At 41.0% G+C, this 20,798-nt stretch overlaps 1 protein-coding gene across 2 annotated transcripts in view; it reads right to left on the bottom strand.

Annotated features, from left to right (window-relative positions):
* PLCB1 (phospholipase C beta 1) overlaps positions 1–20,798 on the bottom strand; it is a 444,925-nt gene that overhangs the window by 107,403 nt on the left and 316,724 nt on the right. For both annotated transcript variants that reach the window (XM_038750967.1, XM_038750968.1), the window contains exons 11-16: positions 19,046–19,203; positions 14,454–14,536; positions 8,268–8,352; positions 5,459–5,636; positions 565–635; positions 31–127 (exon numbers count right to left, since the gene is read on the bottom strand). In XM_038750967.1, coding sequence (XP_038606895.1) covers positions 31–127; positions 565–635; positions 5,459–5,636; positions 8,268–8,352; positions 14,454–14,536; positions 19,046–19,203 — 672 coding nt within the window. The remainder of the gene's footprint in view (positions 1–30; positions 128–564; positions 636–5,458; positions 5,637–8,267; positions 8,353–14,453; positions 14,537–19,045; positions 19,204–20,798) is intronic.

The following is a 20,798-nucleotide window of genomic DNA, read 5'->3' as shown; positions in this document are numbered from 1 at the left end:
TTATTTCATTTCTCTCCAGAGAAAACTTACTTTTTGATGTCTCAAAGGATTCAAACTTGACTGGCTGAATATAGTTCACCAAGTTTGACATTTCTTCAGTGGCCATAGCTTCACTTCCAGCAGTACCCTGAAAAAGGATAAAATAATGACTCGGCATTAGATTCTTCTATGAAGTGAAGAGTGCTGCCCTTTACAAGGTATTCCATGCGGCAGGAAGAACATTTATCAATTCACCAGGACAATATTTCTCCTGGAAGGGAACTAGGTTAAATGCAGAATCAGAACCTGCCTGATAGGGGAAAGTCTGATCATGTATTCAACCAGCTTCAGCCAACACCTTTTCAAAGTTTCAGACAAGGAGAAATGCATTTTATTACAAGAATCCTGTTTGCATTTTCCAGTTTTATTTTCAAATGTCTTGTTCAACAGAAGGTTTCTGAAATGTATTATCCACCTTTTTCCACTAGATGGAACATGAAGACTTGATAATACCGGCATAAAGAATACACGGAAATACAATTTCCGGCAAGCCCGTTGCTCCCATGAGTTGAAACAGATGTTTACCTCATCCATTGATGATTTTTTACAGTCGTCGTCATCGTCGTCATCATCATCACTTTCAATATCAGCCTCTCCTGGAAGATTGAAGTACAGGACAAGAACTGGCTAAGTATCAGTTATAAATACAATATCAATACCTTTGGTGACCATTCACTGCAACTGTGGATTTTGGACTTAGATTCCCCTCTCCCTCCCCACCCACCAGCAGCTAAAAGGAATTCAATATCTTTACTGGTTTGGCCCATTCCCTCCCTCTCCATTCTAGTTGTAAAGATGTTCATGCCTGGCTGCCCACTTAGAGTGTGAACTCTCACTTATTTGGTCTGTATTTCCTAAGTGTGCCACAACAAATGGACACTTAATGAGTGCTGCTGCTACTACTACTGCTACCCTTCATGGCAAAAACATAAGCCGGCCCAGCAGAAGACACTCTGATCCCTGGAGGAGAGCATCCCTCTGCAGGTACATTATCATCACTCACTGGCTGGGGGACAAGATGCCAGCCATCACATGTCCTTCAGATCCCAGGCATCAGTGGGCATGTTCCCTGAGCCCCAGTCAGGGTCTTAATGGTGGAAGAGATGGTGGAGTCCATTTCTCCTGTGCTACCATGGAGCAAGTGTTACTCAGGGCAAAGGAGAGAATTGGGTTTTCCTAGAATTATTCTTTGAAACAGATTTGCCTTTTGTTGGTGTTTTCTTAATAATGACAACAAAAATTAGTGTGGTATTTACTAAACACTTACTATGTGTCAAGCTCAGTGCCAGAGTGGAAACAATACAATCAAATTGGACACAGTCCTTATCCCCATATGGGGCTCCCAGTGTAAGGAGGGAGAAAGAATATGTATTTCATCCCCAATTTACAGATGAGGTAATTGGGGCTCAGAGAAGTTAAGTGACTTACCCCATTCTATGCTCTTTCCACTAGACCACGCTTGAACACCACCAATCATATTTATTAGGTGCCTGTGTGCAAAGCACTGTTCTGAATGTTCAGGGGAGTACAATAATAATAGAGTTGGTAGACACATTCCCAGCCCAAAAAGAGCTCACAGTCTAGAAGGGACCACCATGACCAAATTTTATTTATGAATCACTTCCAGAAACATTCAGCTCCACTCACATTTGCAGGGACAGTTGGCTGTTCACAGGTCAGAGCACACTTATTTCAATAAGCTAGTGAAGGAGAGAACAAGCTTCTTCTCTTCCTTTCCTATCCTTTATACATTTAATTCTGTGCATTGTAGGCCCAAAGGTCAAATGCAGTGGGGAGGGAATGCTTTTAACACATCTATATGAGGGTGTAAAAGCTAACCTTATTATCTATACCAATTTCAAAATGTGCCACATGACTTACAAACATCTAAAGTGCTGCAGTAACATCAAGGTTTAATAATAATAATAATGATGGCATTTGTTAAGTGCTTACTATGTGCGAAGCACTGTTCTAAGCACGGGGGGGATACAAGGTGATCAGGTGTCCCACGTGGGGCTCACAGCCTTCATCCCCATTTTACAGATGAGGGAACTGAGGCACAGACAAGTGAAGGGACTTGCCCAAAGTCAAACAACTGACAAGTGGCAGATCCTGGATTCGAACCCATGACCTCTGACTCCCAAGCCCGGGCTCCTTCCATTGAGCCACACTGCTTCTCTGTCACTAGTAAACGAGTAGAACAATGCCACACATAACCTTAATATACGTATTTCATTTTCATTCAGTTGACTAAACTGCGGTTCAAAATGTCCTTAGTTTGGGTATTTGTGCTTCAACTGAGTTATTTTTTTTTAATGGTGTTTGTTATTCATTTACTATGTGCCAGGCATTGTACTGAACACTGAAAGTATAAAGCATTAATTACAATATTATAATTTTAATAATTCTGTTCTTCCTTGTTTCTGTTCTGCACATCAGCAATCTCAAACAGGGAAAGAGATGATGATTAAAATTTTACGATTGTTGTGCCTTGCTGACAACTGACCCAGTGCCATTACAGACAAAGTCCAGAAGATGGTACTGTAAACTAAATGGTGTGAACAACTTTTGTAGTTTCCATTGACCATTCATGTCAAATAAATAATATGCTAGATGGAACACAATAAAAGCGCATAACCCCTTCACACTGGTGAATATGGTCATGCTATGGATCATTAGCACTTCTCAGTTACACTAATGAACTGCCTCACAATGATTTGTTTAGGCTATTCCCTACGGGTTGTTTATGAAATATACAGTATATTTCTCCTCTACACATACTAACACAGTATATTTGTTTACAAAGGAAAAATTACACATATTAGAATTATATTTAGGCAAAGAACATTCAAGCTTTGGACCAGGAAATGTGCAGCTTGTTTCCACAAATATTCTCCTTGCCAGTATCGTGCCTCCTAAATTGTTTTTGAGAAAGCTATTTCAGACACAAAAATTCTCGTTTGAACCAGAAACAAACCTCTGGCCCTCAATTCTTCTCCAGGCAGACTGACAGTAGAGCGCTGACAGTGGGATTAATTCTATGGACCAAACTCGAGATCACTGAGTTGGTGGTCTCGAGTTCTAATCCTAACTCGGCCACTTGTCTGCTGTGTGAAACTGGGGAAGTCACTTTACTTCTCTGAGCCTCAGTTACCTCATCTGTAAAATGGGGATTATAACTGTGAGCCCAGAATGGGAGAGGGACTGTGTCCAATTATTTGCTTGCATCTATCCCAGCGCTGAGTGCAGTGCCTGGCACATAGTAAGCGCTTAACAAATACCATAGTTGTTATTGTTATCACTGGGAATTTGGTAAGGGATCATGGAACCAGGCCACTCATGCTTTTCAAGTTTCATGAGTTTCCAATCAAGATACGAATGCCTGGTAATTTAAATGTCAAATGAGAAATGTCCTTTATTCATTAAACCATCTCCATTTTAGTACTCCCCAAATTTCCATTGACTAAAAGAACATGATTGCACAACCAGCTCTAGGCTGTATTATGAAATCCACTCAATTGCTAACAGATTGCTGGTTCTGGGTTGTTTCTTTTTTTGAGATTAAGCAATAACATTCACTGCCTGTGAAATTCATTATTTCTGTTATGCATCGAAGTTAATAAGAGCATTTCCAAGAGACCCTCGTGGTGGGAAAAGTGGATGGTATCACAAAATTTATACTCTTTATAGCTAGCCAACATCCATGGATCAATAGGCAGAGTATTACAAGGAGCTCTGAAGGGCATTAAACTGCCATTTAATTCAAAATATTTAACTGGGAAATATCCATTAAATGTCTCTTTCTCACATCTGTCCTTGGGCAGAAAAGAGGCAGAAATATGCATTTAAAAGGTTATAGAAGCCCCAAACAAATAGTTTAATATTTAATGATAGGTTATTTTCATAAGGAAGAAAAATAGAACCGGAGGTGGTAAATTGATACAGAGGATAGAAAAGAAGTTGCCAGAGTGAAACACAAGCTAATTATTATTTAAGGAACTATTTCAAATTAGAAGCCGGAGAAGCATCATTTATTATGCTCAACTTTAAATTTAGGTCCTAAGGGTAAAATAAGTCTTTCAAAAACTCTTGAACATCTTTAGGCATTATGATTAAATATTTATTAATTTAAATGTTAAATCCAGGATTCAAGAGCTGAATGTTATATTTTCATTGACACTACTAAGAACTTCAGTACACAGACTGAGTCTACTCACAAACACTGAGTGGCATTTATAAAGCCTTTCAATAATTTATGGGCATCAGATGTGTAAAATATGACAATGGCCAAAAAAAAGATCCCAAATAGGTAAGGTGTTTGCTTATATCAGCAGCTGGGCAATGAAGTAAGAAAGATTAAGTGTTATTATTCCACCCTATACATAAGTGTATAAGTAGAAACCTAAGTGTAGAGAGACTAAACCACAGACTACATTAAACTCAATAGGTGAGAGTTTAAATTCTCTATGGCTCAGTTTCCTCATATGTAAAATGTGGATTAAATACCTCTTCTCCCTCCTATTTAGACTGTAAGTCCCATGTCAATCAACCAATCACATTTATTGATCACTTATTGTATTCAGGGCACTGTATTAAGCAATTGGGAGAGTACTACAAAACAGTATAACAGACCCATTCACTGCCCACAACAAACTTAGTCTATAGGGGTGGGAGAGAGACATTAATATAAATAAATTAGTGTTACGCACATAAATTCTGTTGGGGTGGGGGTGCTGAGTGAAGGGAGGATGTCAGGGCAATGCAGAATGGAGTAGAAAACGAGGGGATGAAAGCTTAGTCAGGGAAGGCCTCTCGGGGGAGATGTGCCTTCAATAAGGCTTTGAAGATGGGGAGAGTAATTGTTTGTCAGATGTGAAAAATGAGGGTGCTCCAGGCCAGAGGCAGGACATGGGTGAGAAGTTGGTGGTGAGATTGACTCCAATTTGATGAGAAGGTAATGATTCGGGACCAGATGCTGCATAGAAAATAGATACTGACTTCCACATACTAGCTCCAAGGAACTCCAAGTGTTCTCAGAATTTTCAAGTTGAAATCAAATGAATCTTTACTTTTCACAGTAAACTCCCAGAGATTGAGGCATAACTTCATCCAAGTTCATATAAGTGAGCCGAGAATACCATGCAAACTTACTGATTCCCAATTCAGTTCTTTGTCCTCCAGCACAACATTAACAACTCCTAAATGAGAAGCAGTATTGCCTAGTGGGAAGAATATGGGCTTGGGACTCAGAGGACCTGGGTTTCTAATCCCAGCTCTGCCACTTACTTGCTGTGTGTCCTTGCACAAGTCTCAACTTCTCTGTGCCTCAGTTCCGTCATTCATAAAATGGAGATTCGATAGCTTTTCCCCCTTGCAGAAGCCTTGACATCATGCCACAATGATTACAGTAACCACTTACCCGTTCCAGGAGATGAGGGTTCAAACACACTGGATGTGTCACTGTACGTATTGGATGCTTGCTCAGAAAGCTTCTTTTTTGCACTTCCTTCGGAAGACTTGTGAGATTTTTTTTTATTTTTCACCAGTATTTTATACATTAAATCCATGGGGCTTGGAAGAGGAACTCCAGACTCAAGCTATTACAAAGAGAGAAAGCATATTCACTAAGCCACAGGTGAAAACACCTAGTGTCCATGAGCCCTGTCCATTTCCTTCATTGAAACAAGTAAATGTGGTAATAAATATGAGAAGCAACCAAGATGACCCACATTAGAAGACTGATGGACTAACCCAGGAATTGCCAAATATTTTATGCAAAACAGTGGTAAAAATTGACATTGCCAGCAATGCAATGTGTTGTTACTACCTCACACTGAATCCTGAAGCAATAATGGCTTCATAGGATCAGCTGTTGCTGCCAGCACAGATGTTTTGTCAAGAATCCCCACTCTCTCAACCCTCCAGCCCAAGTCCCAGACAGGAAGAGAAAAAGAAAAGGGAGGAGAGAGGAAGGATGAAAAAGAAGGTGGTATGATGAGCTGGCACTGGCATCAGTGCCCCCATCAACAACCTCCCGTTTCATTGGAGCAGACTTGGAGCTCCAAAAAGGGCCAAATAAGCTTCTTAAATGAGGACAATTCTACTGGAGTGTACTCTCCCAAGTGCTTAGTATGTTTCTCACACACAATAAATAAGCTCTCGATAATGCCATCGATATTATATGGCTTGAAAACCAAAAACGTTAGGTACTTCACGGTTAAAGCAAAATGCCTTTTCTCCTCTAAGGACAGGTACAAAGAAATGGGATTGATTTGCAGTTGGAGGGATGTGGGTTAGGAGAAAGAACTACCAAACATGTGCCATTCATCCTCAACCGAGCCATAACTAAGATGTAGAATCAAAGGGTGTTTGTGGCATGCAAGGTTGGGGCTCTCTATCTGAGGGAGAAAGGATCCAATATATAATTCTGATGCATAACTAAAATGATAGCAAAAAAGGACTCAGGAGCTGGATAAACTGAGGCTGAGAGGGGTTTATTTGCTTTTAGGGTTCACCAAGCTTGGTGCAGTCACCTCCTCGAAGAGTTTTTGAAAACTCTTAATTCCACAAAAGTTTTATTCTTTAATAATAGTAGTGATAACAGGAATTACTATTATCATTATAATTATTCTAATTGTGGTATTTGTTAAATGCTTACTATCTGTCAAGCACTGGGGAAGATACAAGATCATCGGGTTCAACATGGTATTCACAATCTAAGTAGGAGGGAGAACAGGTATTGAATCCTCATTTTGGAGATGAGGAAACAGAGGCACAGACAAGTTAAGCGACTCGCCCAAGGTCACCCAGCAGGCAAGTGGCAGAGCTGAGAATAGAACCCTGGTCCTCTGATTTTCAGACCCATGTTCTTTCCACTAGGCCATACTGCTGTTTATTAGAAACTCCTGTACATGGTTCAGGAGCTTTTGGACAATCACATCCTTCCTGCCGCTTCCTGCGGGGGACGAAAGAAAAGTTGGCAATTGAACTGGCTTAGGGTGGTGGGGCAGGTGGAGAGAACTGGGGGAGAAAAAGGGGAAAGTGCAACGGAGGAGAGGTTGTCAGAGATCAGCTTCTTGAATAGCCAGATCTCTCTAACTCACTGTGGGCAGGGAACATGTCTATCAGTTTTGTTATTTTATAATATAGTTCACTCTCCCAAGTGCTTAGTACAGTGCTTTGCACACAGTAAGCACTCAAGAGGTAACATTAATTGATTGGTTCCTGCCTCATCCTTCCCCAGCTCTCCCTATTGACTCTCTGCTGTCATTCTACTGCCTCGGCTCCTTCCCCATCTCAACTGTTGGGCCCAGAAGGTTACTGCTGAAGGGTCATATATGGCCCCCCGCAGTGATATTGACTAAATGGCTTCTGAGACATTGTGCAAGAGGAAGGTTCAGGCCAGAGTACTTGTTGTAACAAATTCAGGGAATGTGTGTTTACCATGCTGAAAATGTGTAAAAAAGAAGCATGCAGACAAATGCACTTTTTAAAGTGAGAAGTTGTTTCTTGCTAAAACAAGAGTTGACTGTAATATTGTTTTTCTTGTGGCAATGGCTAATGAAATGTCAAGTAAAAGATCACTTCATCTCAGAGGAGTATTATGTACAAGTAAACGAGCTGTTACGCACTTGGGAGAGTACAGTGGAGAAAGTAGACATGATTCCTGGCCTCAAGAAGTTTATAATCTAGCACAGGAATCAGATATTCAGGCAAATTGTTGATACTTATCCCAGTGCCCCACTCTCTGTCCCTGCTGAGGGTGCATTGTGGGGGAGGGCTGGGAGACAGGGGCAGCTCAATAAAGATAGGCTAAAAAGCATGCCTCCATTACTGAGGAAATTTAAATGGCACGACAAGAGGCGAAGCAGGAGTAATCAGGGAGCAACCTGCAGGAAAGGGAAACTGATTCAGCCTACTGCACAGTCGGTCCTTCATGATAAGATAACCCTCACTGGGAAGGCTCCTCTCTCCGAAGCTGAACAGACTGCCACTACCCCCGGGTCATGCTGGTGAGAGGGGAAGAGTCTAGGAGGGACACAGTGGGAAACTCTTGTCTGTCTGTCAACAGGAGGTCTTGTTGCTACTTCCCCCCGGGGATGGTAGAGGAGAACTAAGCCCATCAATTTTATATGACATTAAATATAAACTTGGAACAGCACTAAGACCTGAAACACAGGAAAAACATTTTCATACACTTTGGTTGGATAAGTACTCAAGTGCCTTACTGGGTATTTTTCCAGGGGTTCCATGAGCAACGCATCACCAAATATTAGTCGGCAATATTCTGCCATCTTCGCTTGCTGTTTAGGGCTGGGGGAGGGAGAGAGAGAACACAGAATCAAATGAGGTTTATTCAACTTCTGGACTGAATGTGCCGGCAGCCTCGCCAAATCTCGTATCCTTCAACTAAATGAAGCGATCATTTCCTCATCCTCTCATCCTGGATCATTTTCAATGATCTAGATGCATTCGGCTATTTTCAGACATCTCTTATGGATTGCAAATTACACACGGAATTGTATAATAAAGATTTTTGTCGTTCATAAAAATAATACACTTGTTTCTGTCAGACAGGATAGAAGGATCTCATGTACTTACAAGGATATCAAGTTAAATACAAATGTGAGAGAAAAATTGTACCATGGTCACCTCTGTTTGCTTCCAATTGTCTTAATTAGATATTTTAATCTTTCAGAAGTTTGAGATATTTTACTCTTTTAGCCAAGTCTCCATTTTCACAACTCTGCAGGCTGTATGTGACACAATTCCGACTGCTATTAAAAATGAGAATTTCTGATTTGATTCTAAAATCCTGGAGGGCAGGGGCCATTTTTTTTTTTTTTTAAACTTCTAGAATACTTTCAGGAAGTTCATTCAGGATGAGAATTTCCAAAGTGTAAGACCACTTTGGAATGCTTGAGAAATGCAGAGATTAGGATTCAAATAATTCATCCAATTATCCTATCACCATCCAGGGGTAGCTTAGAACACCACAGTCCTGGACTTGCAGAAAGGGAACTGCTCTCTCTGCCCACTCCAGAACCCCCTATTTCAACTGAACTTGTGTTTCCTGGGCAATAGCTGCATGTGCTTCATTCAACTTATGGAAGGTGTCTTGCAGGAACAGAGCACTGACAGTTTGTGCTGATGAGAAAATTTCTGGAAATGCACCTACACCATTCCATCCTTAACATCACCCCATCATTACTTTAGGATCCCCTTTCCTAGTCTGCAAGGATATAGGTGAGGGATCTTGTATATTGTAGGAAGGTAGCTGGGTCCATAAACATTCTTCTCTTTCACTTAAGACGTGAGGCAGCAAACTCGGTTCCAAAAGAAGTGCACTTTTCTATCCAATTCAATTTGTATTGGTTATCACCTAAATACTCAAGGAACTACTCTCCACTGTGAGGATCTTTTATTTCCTGGGTCAGTTTTCCCTGCACTCTAGTCCTCAGGGAAAAAGCAAACCTTGAACTCCTTTTCAATGATCAGGATCACATGCCCTGAGGTCAAACACCAACAACTGAAACCTAAATTGTGGCCAAATACCTTCCTATATTGACAGGGAGAATCTTAAAGGTTTACTATTTACCCATTTTTTTTTTTTTTTACATGGGTCTTGTATTTGTAACAACTCCCACCTCAACACCATTCCTTACTTGTCCTGGTTGACATTTTACTATGTTGCTTTGCAAAATTCTCAATGTGCTGTCACATTTCTTCTGAAGTGTTGAAGTGAGAGAAAAAGGATTATATAAGGGAGGCAAAGAAACGAGAGGGACTATAATCGAAGTCACAAATCATCAAAACGTTGCAGTGAATTCAGATAAAATGCTGAGGAGTTAGCAGACCATCTTGCTGTCATGGTAGATTTGCTCTATGACATTTAACTCTGCTTCTTAGTTCATCCTGCTGGGGATACCTGCTAATGCCTTCCTGCCTCATAATTCATAGACAGCCACTCTCCCTACCTTCAAAATCCTACTAAAATTATCTCTCCTCCAAGACCCTTTCCTGACTAGGCTGTAAGCTCATCTCTACACCGAAATCACTTTGTGGGCAGGGAATGTGTCTGTTTATTGTTATACTGTGCTCTCCCAAGCACTTAGTACAGTGCTCTGCACAAACTAAGTGCTCAAATACAATTGATTGACTAAGCCCTCTCTTACACTATTCACCCTCCCTTTTGTATCACTTATGCACTTGGTCTGATCTCCTTTGGCACTTTGAATTTCACTCCACTCCCATATGATTAGGTACCCTCACTGGGAAGGCCTTTCTCTCCAAAGCTGCCCTCCACTCACAGCCCCAAATTACTTATTCATATCCACCTGCAATTTGTTTTAATATCTGCCTCCACTTCTGGTCAGTAAGCTCCTTGTGGGCAGGGATCATAGTACCTAGTCTACTGTACTCTCCCAAGCATTTAGTACTGTGCTCTGCATACAGCAGATGCTCAATAAATACCACTGATTGATTGGAAACTAAACTGATCTCGGCACTCTCTTTTCATTCATTCATTCAATCATATTTATTGAGCGCTTACTGTGTGCAGAGCACTGTACTAAGCACTTGGGAAGTATAAGTTGGCAACATATACAGATGATCCCTACCCAACAGTGGGCTCACAGTCTAGAAGGGGGAGACAGACAACAAAACAAAACATATTAACAAAATAAAATAAATATGTACAAGTAAAATAGAATAATAAACATGTACAAACATATATACATTTCCCACCCACCAAACTCTTGAATGACAAACCATCAACCCAATCAGGAATTCTTTTACACAAATGGTAGAACCACACGGAATGATGCTGCCCTCTTGAATATGGCTTTTAAAACTTGCAGCTGCTGAATATACTTCCATTTTTTACTTGCAAAACTGCAAACCATGCAACACCCCTATTGGATTTACACAGCCCTTTCAGCTGAATCTTGTAAAACTGAAGAATCCAAACAGATGTCACTGCATTTTTATTAATGATAACAATCATTATTATTAAACAATTATTATAGTAGTATTTGAGTGCTAACATGCGCCAAGCTTTGTACTAAGGACTGGGATAGACTGGGCCCAGTCCTTGTCCCATACAGCCCTGCCAAATTAGATATTTTAGCCCCCTTTTACAGATGAGGAAACTGAGGCTCAGAGAAGCTTAATGGTCAAGGTTCCCCAGCAGGCAAGTGGCATTGCCAGGAATAGAACCCAAGTCTCCATACTCCCAGGCCCATGCTCCTTCTACGAGGCCACTTAGGACAGGTACAAGGAAACGGGATTCAACTGCAGTTGGAGGGATGTTGGTATGAGAAGCAGTGTGGCTTAGTGGATAAAACATGGGCCTGGGAAGCAACAAAACCTGGGTTCTAATCCTGGCTCTGCCATTTTGCTGTGTGACCTTGGGCAAGTCACTCAACTTCTCACCTCATCTGTAAAATGGGGATTAAGAGTATGCGCCTCGTATGGGACATGGACTGTGTCCAACCTAACTTCTATTTGTCCCAGCACTTGGAGAAGTGTTTGGCACACAGCACTTAAGTACCACAATTATAATAATAATAATTATTATTATGTTCTTTCCTGGCTATCTGTATAGTGTTTAGACTGTAATGAGGATTCAGAATCATTCCTTGCCCAGTGCCATCTTCCACTAATGGGTCACATCCCTGACCACTACTTAGAGAGTAGTAGGAGTACAAAGATACTTTGCTTCATCCCTGTATTTGGAACAAATTTTTTACTAACAGTGTGTGGTAGATTAGACTAGGGATACATTTTGTAAGCTTCCTGGATGCCCCAAAGCCAGCACAGGTCATGCTTATTTATCTGCCAGAATGAACAGGCCAGCGCAGCTGGCAGAAATAAAGGAAGAATGGATGGCTTTTCCTTGGCCTTAGATTTAAAGAGTGCCTGGCCATATTCATTTAAATAGCAATTAAGAAGTGAGCAAGAGGCAGGTGCCTCTGGCAAACAGAATATCTACAATGGCACTTTGGCAGCCAGATTAGTCACCACAGGCACAAACAACCACCATCCAGGGAACTGACTCAGAGAGGAGAGGCAAATTGAACGGTCAAGGTCGGGAGTATAGAACTGCTTCAAGTGTGGGTTACAACTCCAGGACTAAAAGGCATTAAATTGCAATTAGTGATCAAGAAAACCTGCGTATTGAGAAAACACTCAGCTACCATGGAGATGGACTGCATTTTAGGCTGCAAGCCATTAGGGAATCCAGGACCGGTACATGCCATATCTCCTTGATGTGCTCTGAAGTCTTCTAGTGTGGACAGGAGTCCTTGACGGTACAACGAGATGCTCCCTCAGCATCAAACTGATGGTCCTTTAGGTAGCAGATGGGCCAGAGGCACTCTCAGCCAACGAATGCCTCAAACAAAGCGTTGGACTACGAAGAATATCACACCCTTGGGATAGATTGCTCACTTAACGTCTGGTTTCTGGGGCAGTTAGTTAAGAACACCATCCTCTGACAGACAGAATGGCCTGGAACATAATCCACTGAGACGTCTTGGCCTATGGCAGTGACTTTTTCCTCTGTGTCTAGTAGGTTGTTTTCCCAACCTGAAGAATTTTTGGTATCAGGGAGTAATAATCAACTGCCTGTCTCTGCTGTAGTCTTTTCCTTAAAGTCCAAAGAATGGACTATAGCGATCCAGGGAGATTAGCTTTGAAATGATTATACTGGGGTTTTCTCTTTGGCTGAAAGACAGTGTTGACTACATGATATTGCTAGTGGAGCTGATTTACAATGGGAGTCAAGGCCACAGAACTGGCCTCAGCATGACTAATACAGCTGAGTCTTGCTCCTGAGTAGCTTTCTGTGTTGCTTCAGTGACATCAGATTATCTCAACGCTCCGAGGTACAACTGTACTCTATTGCCTTTAACCTACAAAAATGAAAATACCTGTTCCCCAATTCCCCACCGCCCCCGCAAACACACTGAGTTCAGCTGTGACTTAGTTTATCACTTGATCTTTCAAATGGTCAAATAGCATTTTAGATCAATTAAAATGCCATTATTTGGGCACTGCTCAAGTTTACATTTATTATGGAGGCTGAAACAATTTTAAACCAGAAACATGAATCTCGACCTGATTGCCACTGAAATAAATGTAAAGCATTTGGTGGCTGAGGATCCCAGGCTATGTGATTATAAATAGGAAAATATTGATGTCTTGGGAGTATCCACTTTTCTTCATGTAAGGTTTGGATAATCTTGACACTTACATTTTTAATATCCCAGACCTCAAGGAACTTTGAGATGACTGCAGCACCAAAATAAGAGGAACAAAGAGGTTACATTCAGCCTACCTCCTCAAAGATACTGAAATGATCAGAGCATGTTCCTCTTTCCAGTCATCCCTTCCACTATGATACTAGCCTCCCCTTTTGATCCTGCACTCAAAGTTGTCACCTACAATCATATTATATTGATATTTTAGGTTCTGCCTATTCTCTACTGTAATTGCCAGGCCACTTATCACCCAGTATTTTGGCAGTTTTGTATCTCTAAACTTTAATCCCTTAAGGAATGATCCTACAAAAATAACACCAATCAACAAGACCAAGAATGGTATTTAACTGCTGACTTTGTGCCAAGTGATAAGGTAGGTATAAGAGAATCAGATTGGAATGAGTCCCTGTTCCACATGGGGCTTACTGTCTCAGAGGTAGGGACACCTAGTCCAGTTATGAAAGTATGATGGGAGGAAAACTAAAGGGGGAAATGAAAGAATTACAGTCAGAAGCGGAAAGCTTACTGGCAATCTGTTTCCATATCCATCCCCCTCCTACTGTCCTGGTTTTTGGCTCCTGCCCTACTGATCCCAACTGGTCCTAGTCTTGGGCAGTGCCAACTGTGACAGTTCTACCACATAAGTCCGCCAAGACTTACTATGTCTCCCAATACTTCTCCTAAAGTGATGTGACACTAAAAGAGCAGACCACTTAGGACCTCTTGATTTGGTAAAACCATTTAAAAATAGTCACAGGAGAGAAAAAGATATGAATAGTGCTAGGAGTGGTTAAATTGTGCATGTCTGTGCATTCAGCTGTCTTTTAAAAACAAATTTAGCATGCAAAAAATATGAGAACATTTACAAGTTTATAGTTTTCACAGAATTTTATAAAGCACACAATTATATTGAGAATCCAATATTGAAAATGGAATTTAAATGTGTTCTCAGAAAATTATTCTACTGCCTAGAATGAAACATGCAAATTCTACATGTGGAAATGAAAATATGGAACTCAGTAGATTATATGGTTGAAACAAGGCAGTTATAGTGCCTAAAACGTTTTTCCAATATCCACAGGGCCAAAGAATTAAGATTAAACAATTAAAGAATGCAAAGAGAATCCATTAAAGAAGAATTTAACTACTTACGAATCCACGTGGTTTTCAAAAGAGAGAAGAATCGGGTAAGGTGATGTCTTAAATGCACATTCAGCAATGGCTTCTATCACTTCCTAAAAATCAGAACACTAATATGAAAAGTCCATTGTTTGCAATGTGTTTCTGCATTTTTTGCTGTCCTACATATTTGGAAGAAAAGAGTTATTCATTTTATTATTATTCTCTGGGTTTGCCTGTAATGTGCTCCTGACTCGTCAACGTTCTACAGTTTTGTTACCTACATTTTTATCCATAGCTATTGAGTGTTTAGGTGACGAGCACTGTACTAAGTGCTTGGGATGGGGTACAGTAATGGTAGAAGGTCTTGAGGAGCTTAGAATCTAGCAGGGGAGACAGACACAGAATCATTACTGGGGAAGTAAGAGAGAAAAATGGACATGAAGATGACTATAGGCTTAAATAAACAATCAATCATATTTACTGAACATTTACTGTGCACAGAGTAATGTAGTAAGCTCTCGGGAGGGTATATTATAATAGTTGGAGGACATGTTCCCTGCCCAAAAAGAGCTTACAATCTGGATGGGGAGACAGACATGAATACAAATTGAATTACGGATATGTATGTAAGTGCTGTTACAAGTTCCAACTTGTACTTCCCAAGCGCTTAGTACAGTGCTCTGCACACAGTAAGTGCTCAATAAATAAGATTGATTGATTGCTGTGGGGCTCAGGGAGGGGTGAATAAAGGGTGCAAATCTTAGTGCACAGGCGATGCAGAAGGGAGTGGAAAGAGGAAGCAAGATTTTAGTTAGGGTAGCCCTGTTGGAGGAGATGCATTTTTAATAAGGGTTTGAATTTACGGAGAATGAACATCTGTCAGATATGAAGAGGGAGGGAGCTCAAGGCCAGAGGCAGGATGTGGGTGAGGCGTCATCAGTGAGATAGACAAGATCAAGAGACAATGAATAGTTAGCTTCAGAGGAGCTAGTGTTTGGGCAGATCTTGAAGTAGGAAATCAGGGAGATGAGGCAGGAGGGACTAAGATGATTGAATGCTTTAAAATCTATGGTAGGTAGCAGAGAAGCAGCACGGCCTGGTGTACAGAGCATGGGCCTGAGAGTCAAAAGAACATGGGTTCTAATCCTGCCACTTGTCTGCTGTGTGACCCTGAGCAAGTCATTTCACTTCTCTGTACCTCAGTTACCTCATCTGTAAAGTGGGAATTAAGACTGAGTCCCAAGTGAGACGTGGACTGTGTTCAAATTCATTAGCCCATATCTACCCCAGCATTTAGAACAGTGCCGGGTATAACAATAAATGCTTAACAAATACCCATAAAAGAACAATAGTAGGGAATGTAAGACAAGTTCTAGAGAACTGCCTCAGGAGCAGTTGTGAATAAACCAGGGTATAAATGGCACAGAAGTGCTGAAACGGCAATTAGGGGAAAATAATCCGGGAGATGAGAAATTTAATGGGAGAAGGTTTTGGGGAGATGGGATTTCATTATGGATTTAAAGATGGGGCAGCGCTGTGTCTTGGCATATATAAAAGGAGAAGGAATTCTAAGCAGGAGGGGAAGGAGGAGGCAGAAGTGTTGAGAACAAGGCATAGTGAATGACTTAGCTTGAGAGAAACCAAGAGTACGAGCTGGGGTGGAGTAGGAGAAGAGAGTGGATAAGCAGGAGGAAAAGAGCTGATTGAGTGTCTTTAAAGACAATAGTCAGGAGTTTCTGCTTAATGTCAAGTAGAACACGTAACCACTGACGGTTATGGGGAATGGGGGACTACATCAGCTATCGAGTCACACAGATGCACACATAAACTCACGGGCAGAAAAACCTATGCTACTACAGGGACCTACTTGAGGTGGAGCCAAACAGAACTGGCAAGAGATTAGAAAGAGCAGCGGGTACGCAAAGCAGCTTGATTCATCAGACTTCCCACTGCTCTTGCCTGGAGTGACAGAAAAAGTGGAAGTCAAACTACAGCAGCAGGAACTCCAGGGAGGCAGCAGCTGATATGCTCACCTGCTGCTGAGACTGATCTCAAAGGAGCCAAGGCATGATGGGTCCGCCAAAGGCAATACACATGGTCACATTATTCATTAATTACTTATTTGTATGGATTTCTATCGCATCGTTCAAGGTGGTTTTCCACAGCGTGGGGGAAAGGAGATTGGAAGGAAGTTAGGAAGGAATCAGGTTCATTCCGGTCTTCAAGGTGACTTCTTATCAATATTGTTTAATCACCAACTTTAGCAAATAGAAACTAAAATGGAAAAAGTCTTCTTGTTTTACAAGCCAAATCAAGAGCCCAAAATATACCATACTTAGCTAACAATTTCAGTTAGATCAGCACACAGGTAAAAGGTGTTTTGCTAGAAGCTTTTAATTGAATTGCATTTGCTTTGTAACCACATAATGTCTTTAAAATGATACTATTTGCCTACAGTGTCTTCTCACTCCCCAAGTGTTTTTATCAATGTTTGACTGAACCACACACTTAAATATAGAAGTGTAACCTTACAGAGGAGTCCACGCCTAAAGCAACAGCTTTAATGAAATATTCTGCACGATTAAAATAACCATGCATTACTTGACAGCCAGTTATGCCTTCTAATCTTTTTTCTTAGATAAGCCATAGTTACTGATTAGCCCATGGGCTCATAGACTCTTGACTGATACTAGGAATTGCCTCAAAGTCAAAAGAGATTGTATGGATGATTTCCAAAACTAGATGCAATAATCCACAAAGCATTTGTCATTTACCAAAATCTCTACTAAAACTCTCCTTTCAATATTTCAATCTTGCTTTATAACAGCAGGTAATGTTTGGAGTACATGTTTTGTATGTGGTGATGGAATAATTTGCCATACCTATTGGCATTTCTCTCAAGCAATATAAACCTGGAAAATAGTTTTTCTGAAGGCCAAGAGCAGACAATCAATGAGACTGTGACTTTACTTTTGAATACATGACTTGAGAACCACTCTGATAATTGACAGCATGAAAAGAATCACTCCAATTTGTTGAGAAGGTAGTGACCCAGGCCAAAATGCAGCATAGAACATGCCTACTGCCTTGCACACACTTGCTCCAGGAAACCCCAAGGTGTTCTCAGAATTTTCTAGTTGACAAATAAATATTCACTAACTGCAGTTCACGCCCAGAGATTACTTGAGGCATAACTTGCTCCAAATTCATATGAACTGGGAATATCATGCAAACCTATTGATTTCTAATTCGGTTCTTTGTCCTCCTGCATAACATTACCTACTCCTAAATGAGAAGCAGCATGGCCCAGTGGAAGGAGAACAGGCCTAGGAATCAGAGGACTTGGGTTCTAATCACAGCTCTGCCAATTGCTTGATGTGTGACCTTGGTTGGGTCACTTAACTTCTCTTTGCCTCTGTTTCTTCAAGTGGAAAATAGGTATTAAATACCTGTTCTCCCTCCTACTTAGACTGTGAGTCCCATGATGGACAGGGACTGTGTCCAACCCAATTAATCTTTACCTACCCAAGTGCTTAGAACAGCGTTTGACACACAGTTAAGTACTTAAATACCATAAAAAGAATAACCTCTAAATTGTAAGCTCACTGTTGGCTGGGAATGAATCTGTTATATTTCTATACTGCACTCTCCCAGGTGCTCAGTAAAGTGCTCTGCACACAGTAAGTCCTCAGTCAACACAATTGAACTGAACAGAATCCCATGATTCATTTGTGTTCACCTTCCGCCAGTTGCTATGAAAACACGATGAGCTTTGGTTATGATTACAAAGATTATGGGAAATGAAACAAGGGAAAAAGGTGGGAAAATAAAGCTTAAATAAAAGGCTGTACTGCAGGAGATGCCACATGAGGTTAGTCAAATATGGCCAATATTTCCACTTCATGGAATTCAGTAACATTTTCAAGTCATATTTCATAATGATGCCAATCTTCCCCAAACTCTTCTAAGTAATAATACTAGCTCTCGCTAAGCACTTACTATGGGTGAGGCACTGTTCTAAGTGCTGGGGTAGATACAAGATAATCAGGTCGGACACAGTCCCGGTCCCAGATGAGGGAACTGAGGCACAGAGATGTTAAGTGACTTGTTTAAGGTCGCACGGCAGATAAGTGGTGGAGCCCGATTAGAACCCAGATCCTTCTGACTCCCAGGCCATGCTGCAAAGTTCCCTAGGTTGAACAGCAAATTTATTTCAAAATTGAATAACAAATGACTGCTAAGAAACCTTATTGTTTACTTAAACTTGGGGTAGTCCTATAGATGGTAAGATCCTCCTCTAGACTGTAGCTCTTTATGGGCAGAGAATGTGTGTACCAATTCTGTTACTGTATTCTCCCAAGCGTTTCGGACAGTGCTCTGCATGTAGTAAGCACTCAAATACCATTGAATGACTACAAAGAAGGTAAAATGGGTACAGTAAGGAACAAACATTTTGAATGTTGAACAGTTTTGCATATTGCAGAGGGAAATATGCGACAGGTAATTATGCCTACCAACTGCTTCATCGGTAACCACTTCATGATTTCTAGCCTTTTTTTCTTCAGAGATGCCTAAACCATATTAAGGTATCCTGACATATTAATTTACTTGATTCATTATACCTTAAAGGAGATTTCCGTTGTCATGGTGAATCCATGTGTGATAACTGGCTCCTCTTCTGCCGTTCGCCCTTTCCAACAGTCCAGCTCTACACAACGACAACCTGACAAGAGCACTTGGCGATACATCTCTACTGAGGAGTTCCCAGCCAGTTGGCCAGCTGTGAGTACACAACAACATAGATGTAAGGGAAGGGAATACATTCTGGGTTGAAAATGCTATATGCAGAGAATAAAAGACATCAGCAAGGACCTGTCAACTAGGTGGAAAATCAACTCTCCAGGGTATCAAAGTCATTCTACACTCAATAAGATTTTTAAGAAAGTTTGAAAGATTTTCTACTTCAGAGGCTTTCCTACGCCATTTTTCTTTCTTTCTTCAAAAGTGCTACAGTTTAAAATAATGATTGCGTTGTGCTTATCTTTTAGCCCTAAGTAATATTTTTCTGGCAATATATAGCTCATTCTTTCAAAATAGATTAAAACTCTGTCCCACATATTCCCTTCAGAATACTTTTTAAAAATGATATGTGCTATGTGCCAGGCACTTTACTAAGCAATGGGATAGATACAAGCTAATCAAGCTGAATACAGTCCATGTTCCTCATGGAGCTCACAGTCTTAATCCCCATTTTAGAGATGAGATAACCGAGAGACAGAGAAGTTAACTTTCCTTCCCTTCTGCTCTCCCTGAGTCTTGGCTCCAATCTCCAATGCCAGCCTTGGGTGAGTTTAGAGTAGCAGTTCCAAAGTCCAGGCATACTGGTAATAGGGTCAAGTGGTGTCTTGCCAAAAATCACATGGCAGACAGTGGCAAAGCTGAGATTAGAACCCACATTCTTCTGAATCCCAGGCCTGTGCTCTGTCCTCTAGGCCACGCTACAATTGTTTCAGTTATTGAAATAGCCCCACTTGAACTACGATAAAACATGCTCCCATTTGAATCTTCTGGCAAACCTCTAAAGCAGTTTCTTCAATAGTTTCAAAAGTCATTTTCTGGCCAAACTCCACATGAACCACAAAATGTACAGTGGCCCCTCTCACTATTAATTATTCATCTGCAAGCCTTTAGACTGTCCCTCAAATCACTTGGCTAAAGACACACAAGGACTCTACAGTAAGTGCATGAACATTCCCGCACAAACAAAGCATCTCATAGGAAACAAAAGAAGTGCAACAGGAGAGGCAAGCAGGGAAAATTTCCATTCCAAATTTTTTTTAAGCTCTGGGCCACTGGTTATTTTCATGGCTGTACAAAAACTAACCAGAATGTTCCCAGAAATAATCTACAAACAACAAAGTTCTTAAAGCCAAATTAAAACCCTCTGAATTATTTAGAACACAAACAGCGTCATGTGAAATACTATTTGTACAATCTACTAATCTCTCAGTAACTGACCAATAGTTAATTCATATCCCAAAGGACTTTGTGCACTACATCTCTTTTAGAGGAGTTAGGTTGCCTACTCAAAATTTCTCTGGATAATTACTGTAAGGGAAGTAACAAATGTTACTGGACTAGATTGATCTTCCTCCAAGAAGCATAAGCAGTGATGGAGGTGGGCAGACAACGCAAACTCAGTTGGTCTTCATGAATACTTGGTTGACTTTCCTTCCCTTCAGCTCTCCCCGAGTCTTGGCTCCAATCTCCAATGCCAGCCTTGGGTGAGTTTAGAGTAGCAGTTCCAGAGTCCAGGCACACTGGTAATAGGGTCAAGTGGCGAGCACAGAGCCGTTAGAACTCGCTCCCGACCCA

This window comes from Tachyglossus aculeatus, chromosome 9 (assembly GCF_015852505.1).
Source record: "Tachyglossus aculeatus isolate mTacAcu1 chromosome 9, mTacAcu1.pri, whole genome shotgun sequence".
NCBI classification, from domain to species: Eukaryota; Metazoa; Chordata; class Mammalia; order Monotremata; family Tachyglossidae; genus Tachyglossus; species Tachyglossus aculeatus.
The sequence above is the reverse complement of the archived record's forward strand: the minus strand, read 5'-3'. Positions and strand labels throughout refer to the sequence as shown.